At 40.1% G+C, this 20395-nt stretch overlaps 1 protein-coding gene across 9 annotated transcripts in view; it reads left to right on the top strand.

The window, feature by feature from the left end:
- Window positions 1-2561, top strand: part of LOC116044074 (regulating synaptic membrane exocytosis protein 1-like) — a 168711-nt gene extending 166150 nt beyond the window's left edge. For all 9 annotated transcript variants that reach the window (XM_035992040.1, XM_035992041.1, XM_035992033.1 and 6 more), the window contains one exon: window positions 66-2561. In XM_035992040.1, coding sequence (XP_035847933.1) covers window positions 66-284 — 219 coding nt within the window. In that variant the 3' untranslated portion in view covers window positions 285-2561. The remainder of the gene's footprint in view (window positions 1-65) is intronic.
- Window positions 2562-20395: the final 17834 nt, after the last annotated feature.

Genomic DNA, 20395 nt, shown 5'->3' with positions numbered 1-20395 from the left:
TGTAAGTGTTTCCCCAGCTACATGCATCATGTTTAACTCATCTCCACCTCCATCCTCTCCTCTAGGTGATAGTATGGGGCGACTATGGACGATTGGATCACAAATGTTTCATGGGTGTAGCACAGATCTTGTTGGAGGAGCTGGACCTGTCAAGTACGGTGATTGGCTGGTACAGACTGTTTCCGCCGTCCTCATTAGTGGACCCTACGTTAGCTCCGCTCACGCGGCTGGCGTCTCAGACGTCGCTGGACTGCTCAGGACCGCCACCGGGCGTTCGGTCCTAGTGACCGAGTGGCGAGTGCAAAACCTTCCCCCAAATATCCCTCAAAGTGACAAAACAATGGACCACAGCTGCTGGACCAGAACTGAGCCGAGGGCGAGAACACGGCCCCCGAGGACAACAGCGACAAAGCCCTCTTGGTCAACCAATGAAAAGCCAGACGAAGCAACAGGGATTTAGAGAGAGAGAGAGAGAGAGAGAGACTGAACTAGCCAATCAAAGCTTAGCTGGAGTCTGACAATCACGTCTCACACCTTCCCACTTCCTCCTCCGTATGCCTTTTTGTTTGCAAAGCTTTGCTGACTTTGTTTTCTCCTCTGGGCTGCAGCAGCAGCGGAGGTTTCTGTCCAACATTCTTCACTTCCCGCTACTGTCTTTCTTTTCTCCTTACTTCCTTGTGAAGCCCTTTATCAGAGCACCCGATCACAGTGGAAAGTCCTCCACCTTAGTAGCCCTCCGGGCCAATCAGAGTAGAGCTTGCTGCCAGGCCACGGGCAGATGAGCTGGGTGAACATCGTGCGGGAGTTAGTAAGTAGTAAACAGTTCATTCGGCTGTACCGTCGCGTAGAGGTTTTGCTGTTGTCTCTACCGGTGTTACCGGGGTCGTAAATGAGCACGAGCGGTTTGGCACGGTTTGGTAACCTCTTTAGATGAAGGGAGCGTGAACACCCACGTGCACATTCTTAGCCTTGTCGTGACACGAGAAAGCAAGCACAAGGAAAGCTTGACTCCTTTATTCGGACAGAATACAAGTTTTGCTCTTCGGGGAAACAGAGGAAAGAAAATAAAGGCCAAATTTGCTTTTTTTTCATTTGGAATCCTTTTTTCTGTCTTTGTTTAGAGTTCAGAATGGTACCAAAAGGTGCAGACTCCCTCTGTGTATGTGAATGTTATTTTTTATTTTTTTTCGAGCGATGATGCGCCAATGGCCGACAATAAAGGCCAGGTCCCATTCGCCCCGAACACCCTTTGCCCAACCCTCACCCCACACGCCCCCACCCTCTGGTTTCCTCCCCTTCCTGACCCTTCAAACTCCCCCTGTAGGAGGGAGCAGCATGACTCTGGGACGCCCCGGGCCCCAAGCTGCATGCACGTTTCTTTTGTTCTGTTTGTTTCGTTATTCTTTGTTTTGTTCTCTACTTTTTTGTAAAATAGAAGACGAGACAAAAATTTACGAACAATTCTCAAAAAAATTAAAACAGAAAAAAAGACTAGACTATGTGTGTTAGTCCCACATACTTTTAGGCCAGCTTGTATGTTGCATGTTCTTGTACAGTTTGCTCGTACTGAATATGAATACAATCCGAGAAAAGCCAAGCCATCCCCGCCCCCTAACAGGAGCGGACCAATAAAGGGGGGGGGGGATCAAAATCCGCCCAGGCCACGCCTTCCACTCTGGGTCTAAATATCCATATTAGGAATTCTCCGGAAGTTTTTTTTTTTTTTCTTTGTTTCAGTTTTTACTTCGAAACCCTTTGAACAACAGTGCTGTTCTGTAGTACTGAGCATACTCGAGCCCCTGGCGTATGTGAGGGTGTAGCTGTCTAAACTGTAGTTTAACACAGTCGGGGCTAGAGACAGAGATAGAGAATGTGTGTATAACAGCTAAATGTATATGACCTATAATTATGAGTTTGACAGAAGTTATAAAGATATAGATAAATGAATATAAAAAAAAGAGTTTCTGACTGTACACCCGTCACCGACACACACACACGCGCACCTTGTACATACAAACCAGGATGAGGCTTGAACATAAGTTATGAACAAACAAAAACATCGCTGACACACAAACATTCCTGGTCTTGTTGAAGGGAATTTGCGTCCTGTGGATGTGCTCGAGCCGCTGAGCGGCACTGAGCCACAAGGAGGCGCTAATAGGCCTTTATTTTTGTCCCAGTTGCAGAAAATCATGCAGAACCAATTGGAACAAAGTTTATTTTCTTCTCCTTAAATCCCCTTTCCCCCTATGTATTACTATTGGTTTGGACTGGACTTCTAAAGCCAATAAGAATCTGATTTTGCAGACATTTTTGCGGATATTTCTGTTGAAATCCTTGGCGGTGTGGCCGACTGCCCTTTCCTTTGTCAGTATTACTCCAGGAATACTGATTGTTTACAGCCCATGGCTCCCCACTCCCAAACCACGATTTTAGACGAAAGACTAAGTATTCACTGCAACAGTTCTTGTTTGTATAACAGATGTGGCTCTACTGATGTGTATGTTTTATATTCAAGAGTTCATTTTTATTATTTACAAATAAAAGACTGTGGAAGAAGATCATGGCTTTTTTGGAACAAAGTGGTCTCAAATTATTGTGAAGAAGGTGACTTCAGAGTAGGGTGACCAGATTTCCCGGAACTAAAACCGGGACACTTTGCGCGTGACCGTAGTGCTCATGCACGCACATGCTTTTTAACGTGAGCATGTGCCAGCCCAGGTCATATTTTTCAGAGAAAATTGAGTCCTGCTTCCATATAAATTGTCTTTTCAGGAAACCGTGACCTGTAGTAAGTAGCAGTGAGTGATTGGGAAGTAGCCTACTACAGCAATCAGAATGAGAGAATTAGATTTTTTTTTCATTATTTTCCAGAAATAATAATAACTGAACTGTATGTATTGGGAAGTAATGCAATCATCATGAAAACAAATTATTAGTGAATATGTTTTAAAAAAATAGCCAACATGTTGCATCCCTACTGTCATTGCCGATCTACCAAAACGGTAATTTGTCTACAGTCCCTTACACAGAACCTAGCGACAGAACAGATGAAGTGCTATGACGCTTTATGTCGGATACAAATCTCAAGCGATAATAATTGTAGTTGTTTTCTATTGATACTCTGTAATAATGTCAACTTTCTTTGACCCTGATCACATCACTGACCTGAATTGCGTTGTCGATCTTGAACGAAGGGGAAGTTAAAATCGAATATCAAACGTCCAGCCAACTTCACCGCACTTAAAACGAGACAGATAAGAAGAGGCACTGCAACAATGTTTACAAATATTCATTGTAACGTTGGCTGCACAGGCAGACGCAGAACCCTACGATTGACTGACACACACACACACACACACACACAAACACACTTTAAAATCATACGCTGGAGGCTTTATTAGTCTTTCTACATGGGTTTAGTTAACGATCGGGCTATAATAAGACCACATCGGCTATGTAATCGCTGGCAACCGGGACAGTTTCACAGTGGTTGGTGTAAACCGGGACATTTTAGCGTCCCGAGAGGCTTTTGTCGGGATTTGGGACAAGCAACTCAAAATCAGGACTGTCCCGGTCAAACCGGGACATCTGGTCACCCTACTTCTGAGCCTTATTTAACATGCGACTGTGACAAGTTTATTTTTCACTGGTGCACATACACAGAGAAAGCCAGGACAATGCAAGGTAAACCTTTTACTCTTGGAAAAAAATGCATTTGCCATATTTCAGCTTTTTCTTGGATCCACCACCTTCATGACTGAAGGTATGAGAGGAGCTGCTGTTGGAAAAGGTTTGTAAAATGTCCTGCCTTGTTTTCCCCCCAATCAAAGCTGTTATGGCAGTTACACACCGGGCCGATAATCGGCCATTGGACAGTCTGGCGAGGTCAGTGACTCGAGTCTGTTCGGTGTGTTCCGTACTCACCTGGAAATGGCAAGCGGGAAGAGCGTGACTAAGCCTCTCAAAATCTGACGAAAATCTTTTAAACTGACCTTTGTCGATCTGAAATGAAGACAGATTCAACAACTGCATGGCCTATTTCTCTCTTAAAATGTTTTCAGAAACACGTTTCGGTGAACTATTTTAGTACAATATGAGATCGTAAGCATCAGCCAGACCCATGTGACGCGTTTGTCCAATCAGCTGCCGGTTTTAATTTTTTGGGCGACAATACAGATTAGCGCCGCCTGCAGTTATGGAGACGTATTACATCTCGTCGCTTTGGTGTGTTCCGAGGCACTTTTTTGACCAACTCGGGGAGACTGATCAGTCCAATTGCCTTTTCTGCCGAGGGTCGGCCGTCTGGTTGGTGTGTAACTACCTCTAAACATAGTTCTATGTACATGTGGGATCAGGCTGTTCTCATGGACCATTCACACGCATTGCAATGAAAAGTAATGCACAGTAATTTGTATGTATTCCACATATTTTATATTATCACATTACTGTTTGCACCACATTGACTGCTGGACCGGTGATTTTATACTAATGTCTAAAACACAGGGCTTTCAAGCAGGGGAGCAGAGTTTGTGTCCCAGGAGAGTTAATAAGAAAACGCAAGACGTTCACCCAGAAAATGGGTGTTCATGTCCCGGGAGTACTACTTTAGGGGACAGGTGTTTTAACCCAAACCACAATATTTTTTCTAATCTTAAAGTGCTCATATTATGCTTTTTGGCTTTTTCCCTTTCTTTTATTGTATTATATATCTTTTTTGTGCACGTTATAGGTTTACAAAGTTAAAAAGCCCAAAGTCCACTGCAAAGGGACTAACCATCTCCGACAGAAAACAATGCTCCAAACAGCTCTATTGTAGTCCAGCCTTTACTTCAGAGACAAACGCTCGCCACTTTGTAACACACGTTATAATGCTCGCCTAGCTGCTAGCGTGGTACGCCCTCAAACTCTGCTTCTGACTGGCTAGTAGTCCTTACCCAGCTACTGCGCATGTGCGACTCCCAACAAAGATGGAACAGAAGTGAGATGCCTCACTCTGTAGCTAAAACAGAGAGCTCAACACACAGGGGGAAAAGAGGAGCTGCAGCAATGAGCAGTACAACAAAAATATGGTGTTTTTTGAAAATTATACCATGTAAGCCTATTCTGATACAGCCTCTAAATACAATTGTGAACCTGAAAATAAGCATAATATGGACACCTTAACTAGTCGTTTTGGTGGCTAAACTGACATTCACCTTTTGTCGGGTAAACTCAACTGCAATGGCCCATGAAATGACCGTAACCTCTAAATTTGACTGTAAAGACCGCTAAACTTAACTGTCATGTGACCGGCCGGCAGTTGCTGTAATTTCCTAGGATATCATACAAATTGTTGTCAGTGGTGGAAGAAGTATTCAGATCCTTTACTTAAGTAAAAGTACTAATACCACACTGTAGAAATACTCTGTTACAAGTAAAAGTCCTGCATTGAAAATGTTACTTAAGTAAAAGTATGTAAGTATCATCAGGAAAATGTACTTAAAGTATTAAAAGTAGAAGTACTCAATGCTCACATTTTAGACACTGGAAATGATCACGATGAAACGGTTGTGTGTTTAATGGTCTAATCATTTCAGCTGGACCCGTGGTCTATATATTGTTGGGTAGTTTCATTTATAATAAAACTTAATATTTTATAAACTACATGCACTGAAAAAAAAAAAAACTTTTTAAAGGTTGGGTCAAACTAATTATTTATACATCCGAGTAAGTTAATTATTTTAGGTTGTCTCAAATAAAAAACTAACGTTATTTCAAACGTATAGTAAATCAAATTCGAAAAAACTGATTTTAATACAATTTTGATCAATGACTACTCAGAACACTTTCCTTAAGAACACATTTATATTTATTGTTTAATAAATTGATAAAATTGAACGTCTGTTTCCAAAGTATGAAGAGAGTCTGCTTCAGCTGAACACCCGAAACGAGACTACTGATGTCATCAGAACACAAATCATGGAGCTGTGAATAGTAGCACAACTCCTGAGACATCACGCAGTACCCATGGTGAATTTACCCGGACATACATTTTATAATTCAGGTGTGAGCCTTACGGTAGAGATCCCTATGTCTGACACGACTGAAGCGTGGTGTCGCGACGTCATACATCCATGGTTGATGCGCCACGCCCCTGACTGACAGCTGATTGGACGAACGCGTGTCGTGGGTTTGGCTTCTCGAGAATTTCAACAGATCTAATAAAAATGCTCAGCTCAAATGAATAAATTCAGTTTAATGTCCCTCTGCCAATTTATATTGTATCCATATAAAGAAAATGGATTCAACCATAAACATAAACTAGAACGTTTACTTTAAATGAAAAAACTAATAATTTTCAGCTATTTCAACGAGAAAATACACATTAAACGAACAACAGCAATGTTAGACTTTTTTCAGTGTGTGTTTTCTGTGTAGAAATCTTAATTTGTAAAGTAACTAGTAACTAAAGTTGTCAGATCAATGTAGTGGAGTAAAAAGTACAATATTTCTCTCAAATGTAGTAGAGAAATAAGTAGAAAGTGGCATGAAAAGAAAAGACTCAAGTAAAGTACAAGTACCTTAACATCTTAAAGTAAAAGAAACTGTAAAAGATCAAAACATGTCTGTCAATCAACTAATGTATACTACAGTGTCATTATTTTCCATGACACCAACTGTAATCTAAAACTGTTGTAATTCAACACATGAATCAACAGAGTGATGATATATGCTAGTTTTCTTAGTACTTTCTGATAGCAAACTAAATATTTCTGGATTTTGGACTATTGGTTTGACAAAACGTTTTATTTTTGTATTTTCTGGCAAGATATGTATCGTATGTTGAGAGTTTAAAAAGAGCAATGTAATATTATATGCAGGCTAGACTTTGACTGACTATGGATGATTATTCATAAAAACTAGTAACTAGTTCTTGTGTGTGCAACAGGTTCTCACACCCATCTCGTAAATTATGGACGCTGTGAGTTCTTGATCGTTTTAGTTGCATCTTCAGTGTGGACCTCAGCCCAGGCTACTACTGACATTTTTTTAAATCCATTCTGATACAGTGTGTATTTCACTCTTTATTCTTCTTGTGACAAGAAACCTGTTTAACCCTTGTGTGGTGTTCATATTTTTGTTACACAGCCAATGTTCCCGGGACTGGTGGACCCACCACATTATTAGGCTTTTAAATCAATACAGCCATAACAATTTATGTAAAAATACTTAATAGATGTTTAATTTAGTTCAATTACCAATGATATACATCATTTATGGTTCATATTTGCCATTTACCCCTGTGAGATCACATGTATGATCATATGATCATTTTCATTTTTTGTGAGAAAATAAGGAAATTCAATTATAAAAAAGATTAAAAAAAAAATAGAAACAAGATTTTAGATCATTATTGGTGCTTATTTCTTAGAACTTAATCAGAACAGGTGAAAGTGCAAACTTTGTGTGGGAATAGCAGGTGCAGAAAGACAACATAGTTTCTTAGCACCTACATTTAAATACACCTGGGTCCAGCAGACCCGAACACCTCATATGTAATAGCTATGTATAGGGGGGGGGTGTATCATGTGCAGTCATTGAAAATAAGTAATTTTCTTATTTTTTTAAATATTAAATATTAAAATTTAAAATAAATATATATTTTTCTGAATTATTATAAGTAATTTTAAAATGTATGTTCTGCACAGAAAATGAGCCATGGCCAATGAGTTTGAGTTAGAAGAAATAATATATAGCATAATTTTTCTTTTAGCAAACATTGAAAATGGGTCCCACACACCGAACACAACACAAGGGTTAATATGTTTAATTTTCTAATTTTATATTCATCATTTCCTGTTTCCTGTCATACAAGAAAAAAATGACCTCTTACAGACACTATGTTGGCTGTGTTTCCTACAGCCCTGTTAGGTGAACTTGTGTACCCCTTCATCAATTCACAATGTATGTTCTAAATGTATAACACTATTATATAAAAGTAGATTATTTCATACAATTGAACTGTTAATAATAAGGTTGGTTTGGTCAGCAACCGTTCTACTACTTCTAGGCTACTAGGGCTACTAGTTGGAGTGAAGCTGAATGATTCAACTATATCCATTAACGTTACTTTAAGCCATTACTTTAGCTAACTATTTCAATCGTTAGCTAACTATTTCAACTTATAGCGTTTTTAATCGTTTCTCCATTACGTTAGCTAACTATTTCAACTTTTAGCTAACTATTTCAACTTTTAGCTAACTTTTTCAACTTTTAGCTTTTTAAACCGTTTCTCCATTGCTTTAGCTAACTATTTGAACCGTTAGCTAATTATTTCAACTTTTAGATTTTTTGTTTCTTTTCTCCATTACTTTAGCTAATCATTTGAGCTGTTTAGTCATTACTTTTAAGTAGTTATTTTTAAGTAGTATATCATTTATTCATTACTTTTGGCTAAACTTCGGTCCTGGCTTGCTAACTGTTTTTACACACTAACTGCAACATGTAGTGTTCTGGTTTTGCAGTGACTGAATGTTAATATGTGAATATATTCTTCCAATAAAATCCTAACTTCTATTTCTACTTTATCTACTCAACGATCTTTCCACGTACTCCCTGGCAACTGCAGGAGTACCCCGGCGTACAAGTACCCCTAGCTGGAAATCACTGTGTTAGTGCAAAGTACTAATATAGTAGTTCAGTACATACACGCATCGCTAGAATAACAGGACACCTCAGGCTCATGAATGCTAATTTTTAGAGTTATTAGATATTTCACATCTGGGACTCCCAACTCATTAACGGCGTAACAGAAGTTGAAGCATGGCTGGAAAAGTGATGGACTTCATCTTTTTGCAGGTATAAAGTCAACTGAAAGATGTCATTCAAACATATTTTATTCAGGACAGTTGGTTTGGGACAGTCACTGAAGGGTTTTATTACCATCAAGTTAAACGTTAACAATTTCTGTCATCATGCTGAGAAGCTTATTGCATCATCAGCTCAGAAAGGCAGGTATCAATTCTGACCTAATCATCATCATCATCATCATTACAGAGACTCTTTTGTTACTAAGCCTTAGGGACTTTTATTTTCCCTTTGCATTGGCTCTCATTCATCCTTTCATAGACACACTCACACACCAACAGCCTGTGTTGGTGTTTGTTTTAAGATATGAACAGGTCTAACAACTTCAAATGAGACGGAATGTGTTTTTCTTTGTCAGAAAGTCTATAAACCATAGTGTCCATTATGATATGTGTGACAAGTTAACTCTTTTGCATATACTTTCATAGTTGTGTAAAATATACACAGTCAAACGTTGAATTCAACTTTATTGTCCCTTAGGTTAAAATCATCCTGAAGTGAACATAAGATCAATAAAACATAATAATCTAACTAAAGCATGCAATGAAAAGATGTCAATTGTGAAAAAAATATGAAAAAAAACCCACACGCACTTATATAAAATGTAATGTTCATCAGTCCAGAGAAGAGAAACTCAAGCTCTTTATAAAGAGAGATATTTTAAGCTCTTTAGTGTCATCTTGTGGTAAATTATAAGAACTGAATTACTTGGTAAAAACCGGTGAAAGCATTGAATATCATTCTCATTCCCCCTCTCAGTTTAAGCTTATGGTATGACAGGTAAATACATTGTGTTGACAAACCATTTAGAGAGTAAAATAATGAATATAGATATAAAGAATATAGCAATTAAGACAAAACTGAACCTTGAATTGTGAAAGTTCTGAATGTGCAAAAAACCCGGCCTTATGTATAAAAACAGGCATTGTATGTATAATACATGCTATATTTACAGTATTAAATGTGTTGTATTTATAAAAACATATCCATAAAAAACACCTATTACCCCTTCAAAATAAAAGCAGACAGCTTTGTCATTGCATGCAACCAAGGCTACTCAGGACTGATTCATCATCAAAATGGTTTTGAATACACACCAAAATAATCATTGATTGAATATTTAGTGTGTTTTATGTTATTTAGAACTGCTACAACTATTATTTCTAGTCATAGTTCCACTATCTTTATTTTGACTATAACTGCCACTGTTCATCATTCCAACTGCTGTAATTATTATGAATGATATTTCTCTATATCTGTATATCTGTATCAGTGTCTGTGTCCAAACCGGCAGTGATAGATGCCCCCCCACAAAGAGTCAGGTTCTGTCTGAAGTTTCTGCCTAAAAGGAAGTTTTTCCTCGCCACTGTTGCACCAAATGCTTGCTTTGTGGGAAACTGCTGGGGCTTTGTATATTATAGAGTGTGGTCTATCTGTAAAAAGTGTCTTGAGATAATTCTTGTTAGGATTTGATAGTATAAATAAAATGTAATTGTACAGAATTTAGAGGCATCTCAGTTAGAAACCATAGACAGTATATAAACTGGACCAACAGATCCCGTTGCTCTGGATGGAGACCAGTGAAGGATATTAGAAGCACTTTTCCGGTGAGCGCTCAGCGTTACTGTGCAGCCTCCAACTGAGAAAGACGATGTAAATTTGACGTGAGCAACCTGTCTGAAAGTTGTAAGTCTTCTGGTAGCTGTGCCAAGAGAAATCTCAATCATTCCCAATCTTGCAGAGACGGAGAGCGTAGGTATATGTAAGGAGATAACATAGGCACAGGCTAATTATTGCTAACTAAAATGCTAGTTAACATTAGTAATTAAACTTAAACAGCTAATGTAAATCAAAACTGCCTGCAAGTTTCTCCTGTACTGTACGGTAATTCCTCTACTATGCGATAGTAAGTTGCTTGGTTATGACACAATCGTTGGCCTATTTTTATAAAAACGCCTGCTACGGAGCCATAACGTGAGGTACAAGGTAATGGAGCCTTTTCCACATTGTCGTGTTTCTTTAGAAATAAACAATGGACAAATAAAGTCTTTAAACGCTTCAGAAGTAAAGTTATTTGCTGTGAAAGTGACGTCAAAATGAATGGCAGTCAATAGAATGCTAATGGGGGGTGAGTGCTTGTTAGCATCAAAATGGCGCCATAGGATCTGTGGGTTGTTGACAGACGCTTACCCCCTTGTTAGAAACTACAGAGCAGTTATTGGGTTTCTTCTCAGTGTGCAAAAAGCTAAATGGCACTTCTACCATTGGACAGAGACAATATTACCTGATGCCATGACATAGCTGGAAATCTCAGAAGCCGTCATCCTGCATGTGGAAATGAATTGGCTAGTCGAAGTGCTCATCATAAGACATTTACAACAATATATAAAAAGGTTTTTTCCCCTTAAAGGAACCTCATTCTCATTTCATCTCTACCAGATGAAGGTTTGTACCTGTGGGTGGATTGAAATGGTCACCTTTGCTGTATATCAGTCAAGTATTAGAATTCCTAATTTATTATCCAATATAGAAATGAGTTAGGCCAGAGATCTTCAACAGTGGGTCTGGGACCCCTAGAGTTTCTGCAGCTGGGTCCGCCAAATTATTGTTCGATGTGGTAAAAAAAACACACGCAACATTGATGATAGGCTTACTGGCCATTGGCTAACAGCTACAGTTAAGCTTAACCCTTGTGTTGTCTTCCTGTCGACCTTGACACTTGTTGTTCTCAAGGGTAAGAATTGCAAATTAACCCTTTTGTAGACGGTTTATTTAAGTTTTTTGACGCTTTTTTCCAAGGTTATTTTCACTACCACCAGAAACACCACTAACGTGAAGTTATTACCGCTAGTTTTACACTTTTTTTTTTTTGGAATTCATGCTCAATAAACCTCATTTATATGAAATTATAGCCCACTAATACTGAAATTACATAATAGTTACGATAGAGTGGAAAATCACACTGTCAAAGTTTAGTCAGGATGCAGTTTTTTTTTTTTTTTTTCAAATGCTATAAAATTTAATGAATAAAAAGAAAATTTCAATGAAAAGTAGTGATCTGATCTATAATTTTACTTGCGAAGAGCGTTGCATTAGAGCGTCCTAAATATGCTTTTAAACAAAAGTTTGACTCGGGTACATTCACAAAAAGACCCTAGGTTGCATTTTGGCGAGAGTTACGCTTTAAGCATTTACTGTGCCACATTTTAACTTTAAAAGATGAGGTATACATATAGGAACATATCAACAATTATTATTTGAATAGCTTAGTATTGTATGCACCATAAAAAGGTATGTATAAAGGCTCCTGGCCGCCCTGCACGTTATTGTAGGCCCAGTTTAATATATGTTTAGTATATGTAGTAGGGGAGCCCTGTTCTGTCTCTTTTTCAGCTGAGGGGTCCTTGGCCTAAAAAACGTTGAAGACCCCTGGTTTAGGTATATTGTGTTGATTTTAACTGACTTTTTATTTAATACGAGATATCAACCAGGCAGGGACAGACATGAAAATAAAACGAGATGACTTTGAGAGTGTTTCATAGTGATGTTTCCCAATGATTGCTGTCCCTGGTGAATAAAATCATGGGTGACACGTGAACTGTTTTGGCATGAAAATGTTTCCCTGTAAAGCACTTTGTATAACTTCATTTTGAAAAGTGTAAAAGGTTATAATCAGGTGCTTTGCTCTGGTGTAAGGCATCTCTCGATGCTAAAATATTACATGAATTTTGCTGCAATAATTGTGTTAATGTAAACGTCCTATACTTTATCATAGGATATGGGAAATAGCAGCCATATGTTGTTTTAGCGTCTTTCTCTAAAGGGCACAGTAAGTCTTATTCATCTTGTGTGATTTGTCATTCATGAAAACAAACCGTAAGTTTCAGTGACTTATAGTGATAAATATGTTGTCAGTCGTCAGACATCACTCCACTTTGTCCGCAGAAATATGCTCCATGAACACAGAAGTTCAGGAGTCTTGAGATCTAGAGTTGACTAAGCTGAAATCATATTCAAATGTTTAGCAACTTTGGGATCCAAGTAATCCCCAAAAGATGGAACATCTCAGTGTTATTGTTGTTATAATATGGAGGATGATGATTTATCTTTGTGTTATTGTCTCTTTCTTCCCTCATCTTTTCTTTCGTCTGTAAGTCAAAGTAGATATGGGTGGCAGTAGCTCCGGCCGTAGGGAGTTGGGTTGGGAACCGGAGAGTTGCCGTACGGACCAAAGTAGAGAGTGTGGTGCCAAGGTGCTCTTGAGCAAGGCACCGAACCCCCAACCGCCAGAAACCGGCACATGTCCAGCAGTCGCAGCCCCCCTCACTCTGACATCTCTCCATTTGTGGACCTGAGCATGTGTGTATTTCAGGCCTGTGTGTTCTAACAACCCCCACAATAACAACACTTCCTTGTTTCTCCCTCACATGTAGCTGAACTAACCAATCATACGCTGAAACCACATACACTATATGTCAAGACAATGATGTCATTCTACCGCATATGCGACAGTTATTTTGTATGTATATAAACTCAGCAAAAAAAGAAACGTCCCTTTTTCAGGACACTGTATTTAAAGGCCCAGACACACAGAGCCGACGGCCAAACGTCGGCAGAAAAGGCAGTTGGACTGATCAGTCTCCCCAAATTGTTCAAAAAAGTGCCTCAGAACACACCAAAGCAACGAGACGTGATACTTCTCCATAACAGCAGGCGGCGCTAATCTGTATTGTCGTCCAAAAATGAAAATCGGCAGCTGATTGGACAAACGCGTCACGCGGGTCTTGTTTCTCCGGAAATTCAAAGACGGACCGTCATGGCGGCTTGTTCAGAATACGATCTCATATTGTACTAAAATAATTCACCGAAACGTGTTTCTGAAAACATTTTAAGCGAGAAATAGGCCATGCAGTTGTTGAATCTGTCTTCATTTCAGATCAACAAAGGTCAGTTTAAAAGATTTTCGTCAGATTTTGAGAGACTCTAGTCGCGTGACTAGAGTCACTCTGCTCCCCGTTTCCGGGTTAGCTCTCCACCAATCAGATGGGTCATTTCAGCCCAACTGCCGGCAGTGCCCGCCCCGCCGATTATACATGTCAAATCGGCCAAAATGAAGGCCGACGGCCCCTCGGACGGACGACGGCACGGAACACACCGAACAGACTCGAGTCACAGACCCAACCAGACTGTCCAACGGCTGATTATCCGCTCTGTGTGTCCGGGCCTTTAAAGATACTTTTGTAAAAATCATAATCATTTTAGAGATCTTCATTGTAAAGGGTTTAAACAATGTTTCCCAGGCTTGTTCAATGAACTATAAACAATTAATGAACATGCATCTGTTGAACGGTCGAAAAGACAATAACAGCTTGCAGGCGGTAGGCAATTAAGGTCACAGTTAGAAGAAAATTAGGAAAGTAAAGAGACCTTTCTACTGACTCTGAAAAACACCAAAAGAAAGACGCCCAGGGTCCCTGCTAATCTGCATCAACGTGCCTCAGGCATGGGGCAAGGAGGCACGAGGACAGCAGATGTGGTCAGGGCAAGTACATTGCAATGTCCCTACTGTGAGACGCCTAAGACGGCGCTACAGGGAGACAGGAAGCACAGCTGATCGTCCTCACAGTGGTGGACCATGTGTAACAACACCTGCATAGGATCGGTACATCAGAATATCACACCTGGGGCACAGGTACAGGATGGCAACAACAACCGCAAGAACTGGCCAGTCTGTTGCAGTACATGAGGAGGAGATGCACTGCAGTACTTAATGCAGCTGGTGGCCACACCAGATACTGAGGGCTACTTTTGATTTTGACCCCCCGTCCCCCCGTCCCCCTTGTTCAGGGACACATTATTCCATTTCTCTTCGTCACATGTCTGTGAAAATTGTTCAGTTTCTGTCTTAGTTGTTAAATCTTTTAATGTTCATACAAATATTTGCATATGTTAAGTCTGCTTAAAATATAAAAGCAGTTTAAAGTGATGGGACGTTTATTTTTTCGCTGAGTATATTTGTTCTCTGTATTTATTTTACATTAATGTTTAACATGTTTGTTTGTTTCTTTATGTTTGCACCATTCACCAAGCCAAATCCCACGCAAGGGAACTGTATTGTGGCAATAAACCTTTTTTTTCTGATTCTGATTCTCTAAATAACAAAAAAAACTATGTTTATATAACTTTGTTAAGCAGCACTTTACTGTCATTTACACTTCACCAGCTCCACAATAACAACACGTCCTTGTCTCTCCCCCACAGGTAGCTGACCTAACCAATCAGACGCTAGCAGAGCTTATGGACTCACGGAAATGAAGGGAAAAACCAAAGAGGCAGATTCATAACTGCTGATGTAAATAATGGAACATGTAAATTATGCAAATACTGACTGTGTAAACACAAATATTTAACTGTATGTTAACAGTAGAAACACTGTGAATATGTTTTCAGTAAATTAACTTAAATATGTGAGTGAACATGTTAACCTTACAGGTGTGAAACCTGTATCAGTTGAAAAAAATAAAATAAAATGATTGAAAGAAATGTTAGAATAATTACATTATCAAAGGTTATCAAACCTTAAGTACATTTTCCTGATGACCCTCACATACTTTTACTTAAGTACCATTTCCAATGCAGGACTTTTACTTGTAACAGAGAATTTTTTTTTACAGTCTGGTATTAGTACTTTTACTTAAGTAAAGGATCTGAATACTTCTTCCACCGCATGGTATTAAGATGATGTCAGACTCCACGTGGTGAAGTGACTCCGCGCTTAACAAGCCGACTGAAACAGAAGGGTGTCATGTCACATTATTTGTTATGCCCCACCCCCTCGGTGCTAATGGTTTGAACCCCCCCCTCAGAGCCCATTAGATAGCCGCCGCAGTGATAGCAGTCATTACCGCAGTATTCCCCCGTCCGGCCGGCCCTCACCGCCGCTTAATCTAATTAGCTAGCCGGGCTCCTGGCTTTTTTTTCTTCTTCTTTTTTTTTGGGGGGGGAGAGGGGTGGGGTTTCTTCTATTGATATTCATTAAAATACATGATTTATCACTAAGCTCTCTGAGGTGCGGCCCGCTGGAAGCCACGCTGAGCGGAGATTTACCGGATCCCAGTTCATTCAGAGCCGCTGATCACTGCCGCGGAGTGATCCGCACCGGTTCCTAATCCTCAATCACTCGGGCAATATTTCACATTACATCAGTTATATCACGAGTAATGAAATTGTTACAAACCCTTATTGGCATTATTAGGGATGTGAAAAGCCCTCATAATAATAATTATAATAATAATAGTAACAGTAATAATAATAATAATACTAGGCCTACTAATAATAATAGACGTGAAATATTGTAAGGAATGTTGTAAGAATTAGGAAATAAAATAGGCTATTGTTACAGATTTGTTGTTGAGATTTCTAGACGGTGACTCAAAGCAAGACATAACACACCGTGTTCCCAGCCAGTCATTTTTTTTTTTTTTTTTTTTTTTTTTTTACCTTTCAGCATTTATAAAGACAATCGTTTTGTTTTGATGATAAAGTTGCTGAAATGAAAGTTATCTTTGTGTTGTGAAGGATATCAGGATTTCAGGTTTTAAAACCATAAACACCAACCAGTGATCTATAGCCAACACCAATCAAGACGTTTGAATTTGACAACTACTGCCATCTTGAGCTATAAGAGTTAAAAATAGATTGTATTGTCCCGAAGGAATTTTTTTTGTCTTTGACAAACAAACAATACCTGCTGCTTAAATAATTCAACACATAGTGCATACATACATACATGCATACATAGGCCTACATACACACATACATGCATACATAAAGTACACAGACACAGACTGTTGCATCACTCTGCCTTGACATGCTCATGTTGCATGCAGAGACTGCCGCTATAGCCAACAAGATTGCACGCTGCCCGTTGTGCAACACATCATAATAGTCGTAATACTATGTGAGGTAGTGATGCAGCCTTATCAACATAAATATAATAATATAATCCGAACTATAAATCCTGACAAAATATATAATATATACAAATATATATGCTCTCTCACTCCGTGTCATCTTCCCTCTGTCTTCAACATAAACCACATATTCGCCACGCTGATTTTGTTGAGCCTATTTGGTTGATATTAATGAATATTTTTTTCCAAACTAATCCAGATTTAATGAAGTTCAAAAATCCTTTCCTTCCACCCTGAAGCTCGGTGTGATGCTCCGGGCCCTCCGCGGAGGCTGCAGCCTGTTTGGGGCCCCCTCTTTACCTCTCTATCTCCCTGCGCTCTCACACTGGCGGGATCCCGACACTAGAGGGAGCTATAGTCCGTGTTTGGAGCTGTTAAGGCAGTCAGTGGAGCTTCAGATGTTGACGGGGGTCTTTATCTTTTTATTCTATTCTAAAGATTATTATATATACACCAAAGATCTTACACAGGGGGTCCGGGACCCCTAGGAGGGCCCTCAGCGTTACTGCAGGGGGGGGGGGTACCTTTTTGACAACATGAATCCAACACACACATTAATGATAGGCTTACTGGCCTATATGTAAGGTAGTCACTAAGGTAGCCATCCACAGATACATTTCATCCTAAAGATTCACTGTGCCACATTTACATTAAAACATGATTCATAAAATCATGCCGAACAGTTATTATTTTAACAGCTTAGTATTGTATGCACTAAATAAATAAATAAATAAAAAAAATAAAAAAAAATATTAATAATATATATATATACACACACACACACACACACACACACACACACACACACACACACACACACACACACACACACACACACACACATACAAAGGCTTTAGACCGCCTATGTTATTGTAGTCCAGTTTACTATGCAACTTAATTTGATAAAATATAAGTAGTAGGGGGTCCCTGATCCGTCTCTCTCTCAGTTAAGGGGTCCTTGGCTTAAAAAACGTTGCAGACCCCTGATATAGACTATAGGGCTGTTAGAGGAGTCCATTCTTAAAAAAATACAACAGTCCACCAACTGCTGATGCTCCCTTCACCAAGAAAAGGAGAATGTCAGAGAAACTTGTGTGCATTCATCAGCTGTACACCCGAGTGGAGTTTATCATTGAAACTACAGTTCGTTTACCACCATCCATACACGTTTGCATCTTTTTGACATTTTATGGTTTATTGCAGTTTTGTTTGTTCTTCTGTTCCGCTAATAACGCTTGATTCATTTAATCAGAATCCTGATTTTAAAAAAAAAACACCGATATTCAAATGAAAATCAGCAGCTTTCAGCCCCAAACCTGCCGTCAGTCCGACCTTAAAACCATCAGTAATTCTAATGATGCGATGAAGAACATCTCGGCATCAGCGACACCAATAGGCCCGTTTCAGACCACTCACCCGCACATCCTGTGCCTGCTTTACAGATCCCTATAGCTATAGGCTAACCCTCGCTCCGCTGTCCCAAGTGTACCATTCCCCTCCCGCCATTCATCTTCATAACAACCCATTTAGTGTAAAATTAACAACGACCTAACTACGGCGGCCATAAACACGTCCGTGCATTACAGGCAGATGGATGGATGGATGGATGGATTGTGGTGGTAGAGGGGATAAAGACACCGGGTCCTATGTAGTCTGCTGCGGGTGTTGTGGTCTGTCTGGACCCTCCGGGGGTCCTGTGGAGGGTCCCCCCCCCAATCGGTCCCAAGGCAGAAGAGAGAGATATGTTACAGCTGTGTCAGTCATTGAATGTAAAGATGAGATACGTATAGGCTACAGTGTAAACATGAATACAGCGTGTTCTAAAATATTATTTTTTTCTGGTGGCACAAAGTTTGGATGCCCCTCATGTTTACTTCCTTTGACCTGAAATGATCTCTGACAGATTTTTTGTTTTTGAAACGTTGGTTTCATTAGATAGTGAGCTAGATAGACAGGAAATGGGATGGGAGGGCAGAGAAGGGATGACACCGCAGCAAAGGGCCGCAGGTCGGATTCGAACCTGGGCCGCTGCCATGGTTCCAGAGGTCGCCCCCGGCTGTCTCTGACTGACTTTAAACTCGCCCGTCACATCAGTGTCACACATTATACAGAGGAAGATCAAATCGGACGGAGGAAGGATGTGAGGGGTTGGTGGGGGTGGGGGTGTGGGGGTCTGATAATTTGCTCTATAGCCGTGTAATCCCGCTTGATTTCATCTAATACCACCGGCCCGACGCAACGGCGTGCGCACACATCCCCCGATGTGATAATAGCACGTTGTGAAATCCATCCCACTCCCTTCATTGTAAAGCTTTTGGGATGGGAGGCTGGTGGTGTGTGTGTGTGTGTGTGTGTGTGTGTGTGTGTGTGTGTGTGTGTGTGTGTGTGTGTATAAGGATGTGGGGGGGGGGACTAGCAGAGCCTGAAATTCCTCCATAAAAAAACAGGGACTAGATTTAACAGGGATTTGGAGTTAATTACCACTGGAAATAAACACATGAATCCTTTTTTCGGTCACAGCACTGGACATTTTCTTCCAGAGTTACTTGTCAAAAATGTTATTTTTTTGTACCTTTATTTTGTGTGTGATTTTTTATCGTTAAACATAAAATATTAGTTTAGCAATAACTTCCGCGAAACACAGAATAAACAGGTGCAGATGAACAGTGGGGCCACGCGGGGACCCATTGAGGATTTACAAAATCGCATAAAATGTATACTAACTTTGGTTCAAGTAGGTTCAGCGGTGTAAAATCACCTTAAACAGGTTCAAACGTTACTTTTGTAGGTATGTCTATGAATATAACCTACCGAGGCGAAATGATTGCATATGTAAATTAAAAAAAAAAAAACACGTTGATCACAGACTGGAGATCAGATCCTTTAATTAAAAACTAAAACAAAAAAACTAAAAACATCACTGTCAGGCCCCATCCGCCGCTGGATGTATTTGATGTAGCCTTTCCATTCTGACTTTATAGGTTATATAACGCCGGTAATGTCAGTTTACACTGCGCGTCTTTACGCACGGTTTGGGAAATTATGACAAAAGCAGCGGCTGGAGCGAGAGAGAGAGAGAGAGAGAGAGAGAGAGAGAGAGAGAGAGAGAGAGAGAGAGAGAGAGAGAGAGAGAGAGAGAGAGGAAGAACTGAAGGTATGAAGAGGAGCATGAAAAAGAGGGAGGGGGACCGTGTGCGGGGTGGGGGTATGGAGGCATTGGAGCTGATTTATCTCAGGAGCCCCCCCCCGGTCATTTCCATATATTGAAATGCGCCCCCAGTCACTCAATTTCCCCGGAGCCGTCGTGCGTGCAGGGAAGGCGCGCCATGCATGTGACCACCGCCGGCCTGATGCCATGTAGTCTCTCCCTCTTTTCACGCTCCTTACAAAGCCTAAAACTCTCCCTCATCCCCGTTTTATGAACCATCATCAAAGCACGCCGCTGTCCATTCACTCACTGCACATAAGTAGAGAATATATAGGCTGATGGAAGTTGCAGCCGCCTTAGCAAGCGAATAAAAGTGCTGAATCGGAGAAAGAAAGTTAAAGACGGCAGAACGTGGCCTACATAT

The sequence above is a fragment of the Sander lucioperca genome, chromosome 15, assembly GCF_008315115.2.
Source record: "Sander lucioperca isolate FBNREF2018 chromosome 15, SLUC_FBN_1.2, whole genome shotgun sequence".
Lineage (NCBI taxonomy): Eukaryota > Metazoa > Chordata > Actinopteri > Perciformes > Percidae > Sander > Sander lucioperca.
The sequence above is the reverse complement of the archived record's forward strand: the minus strand, read 5'-3'. Positions and strand labels throughout refer to the sequence as shown.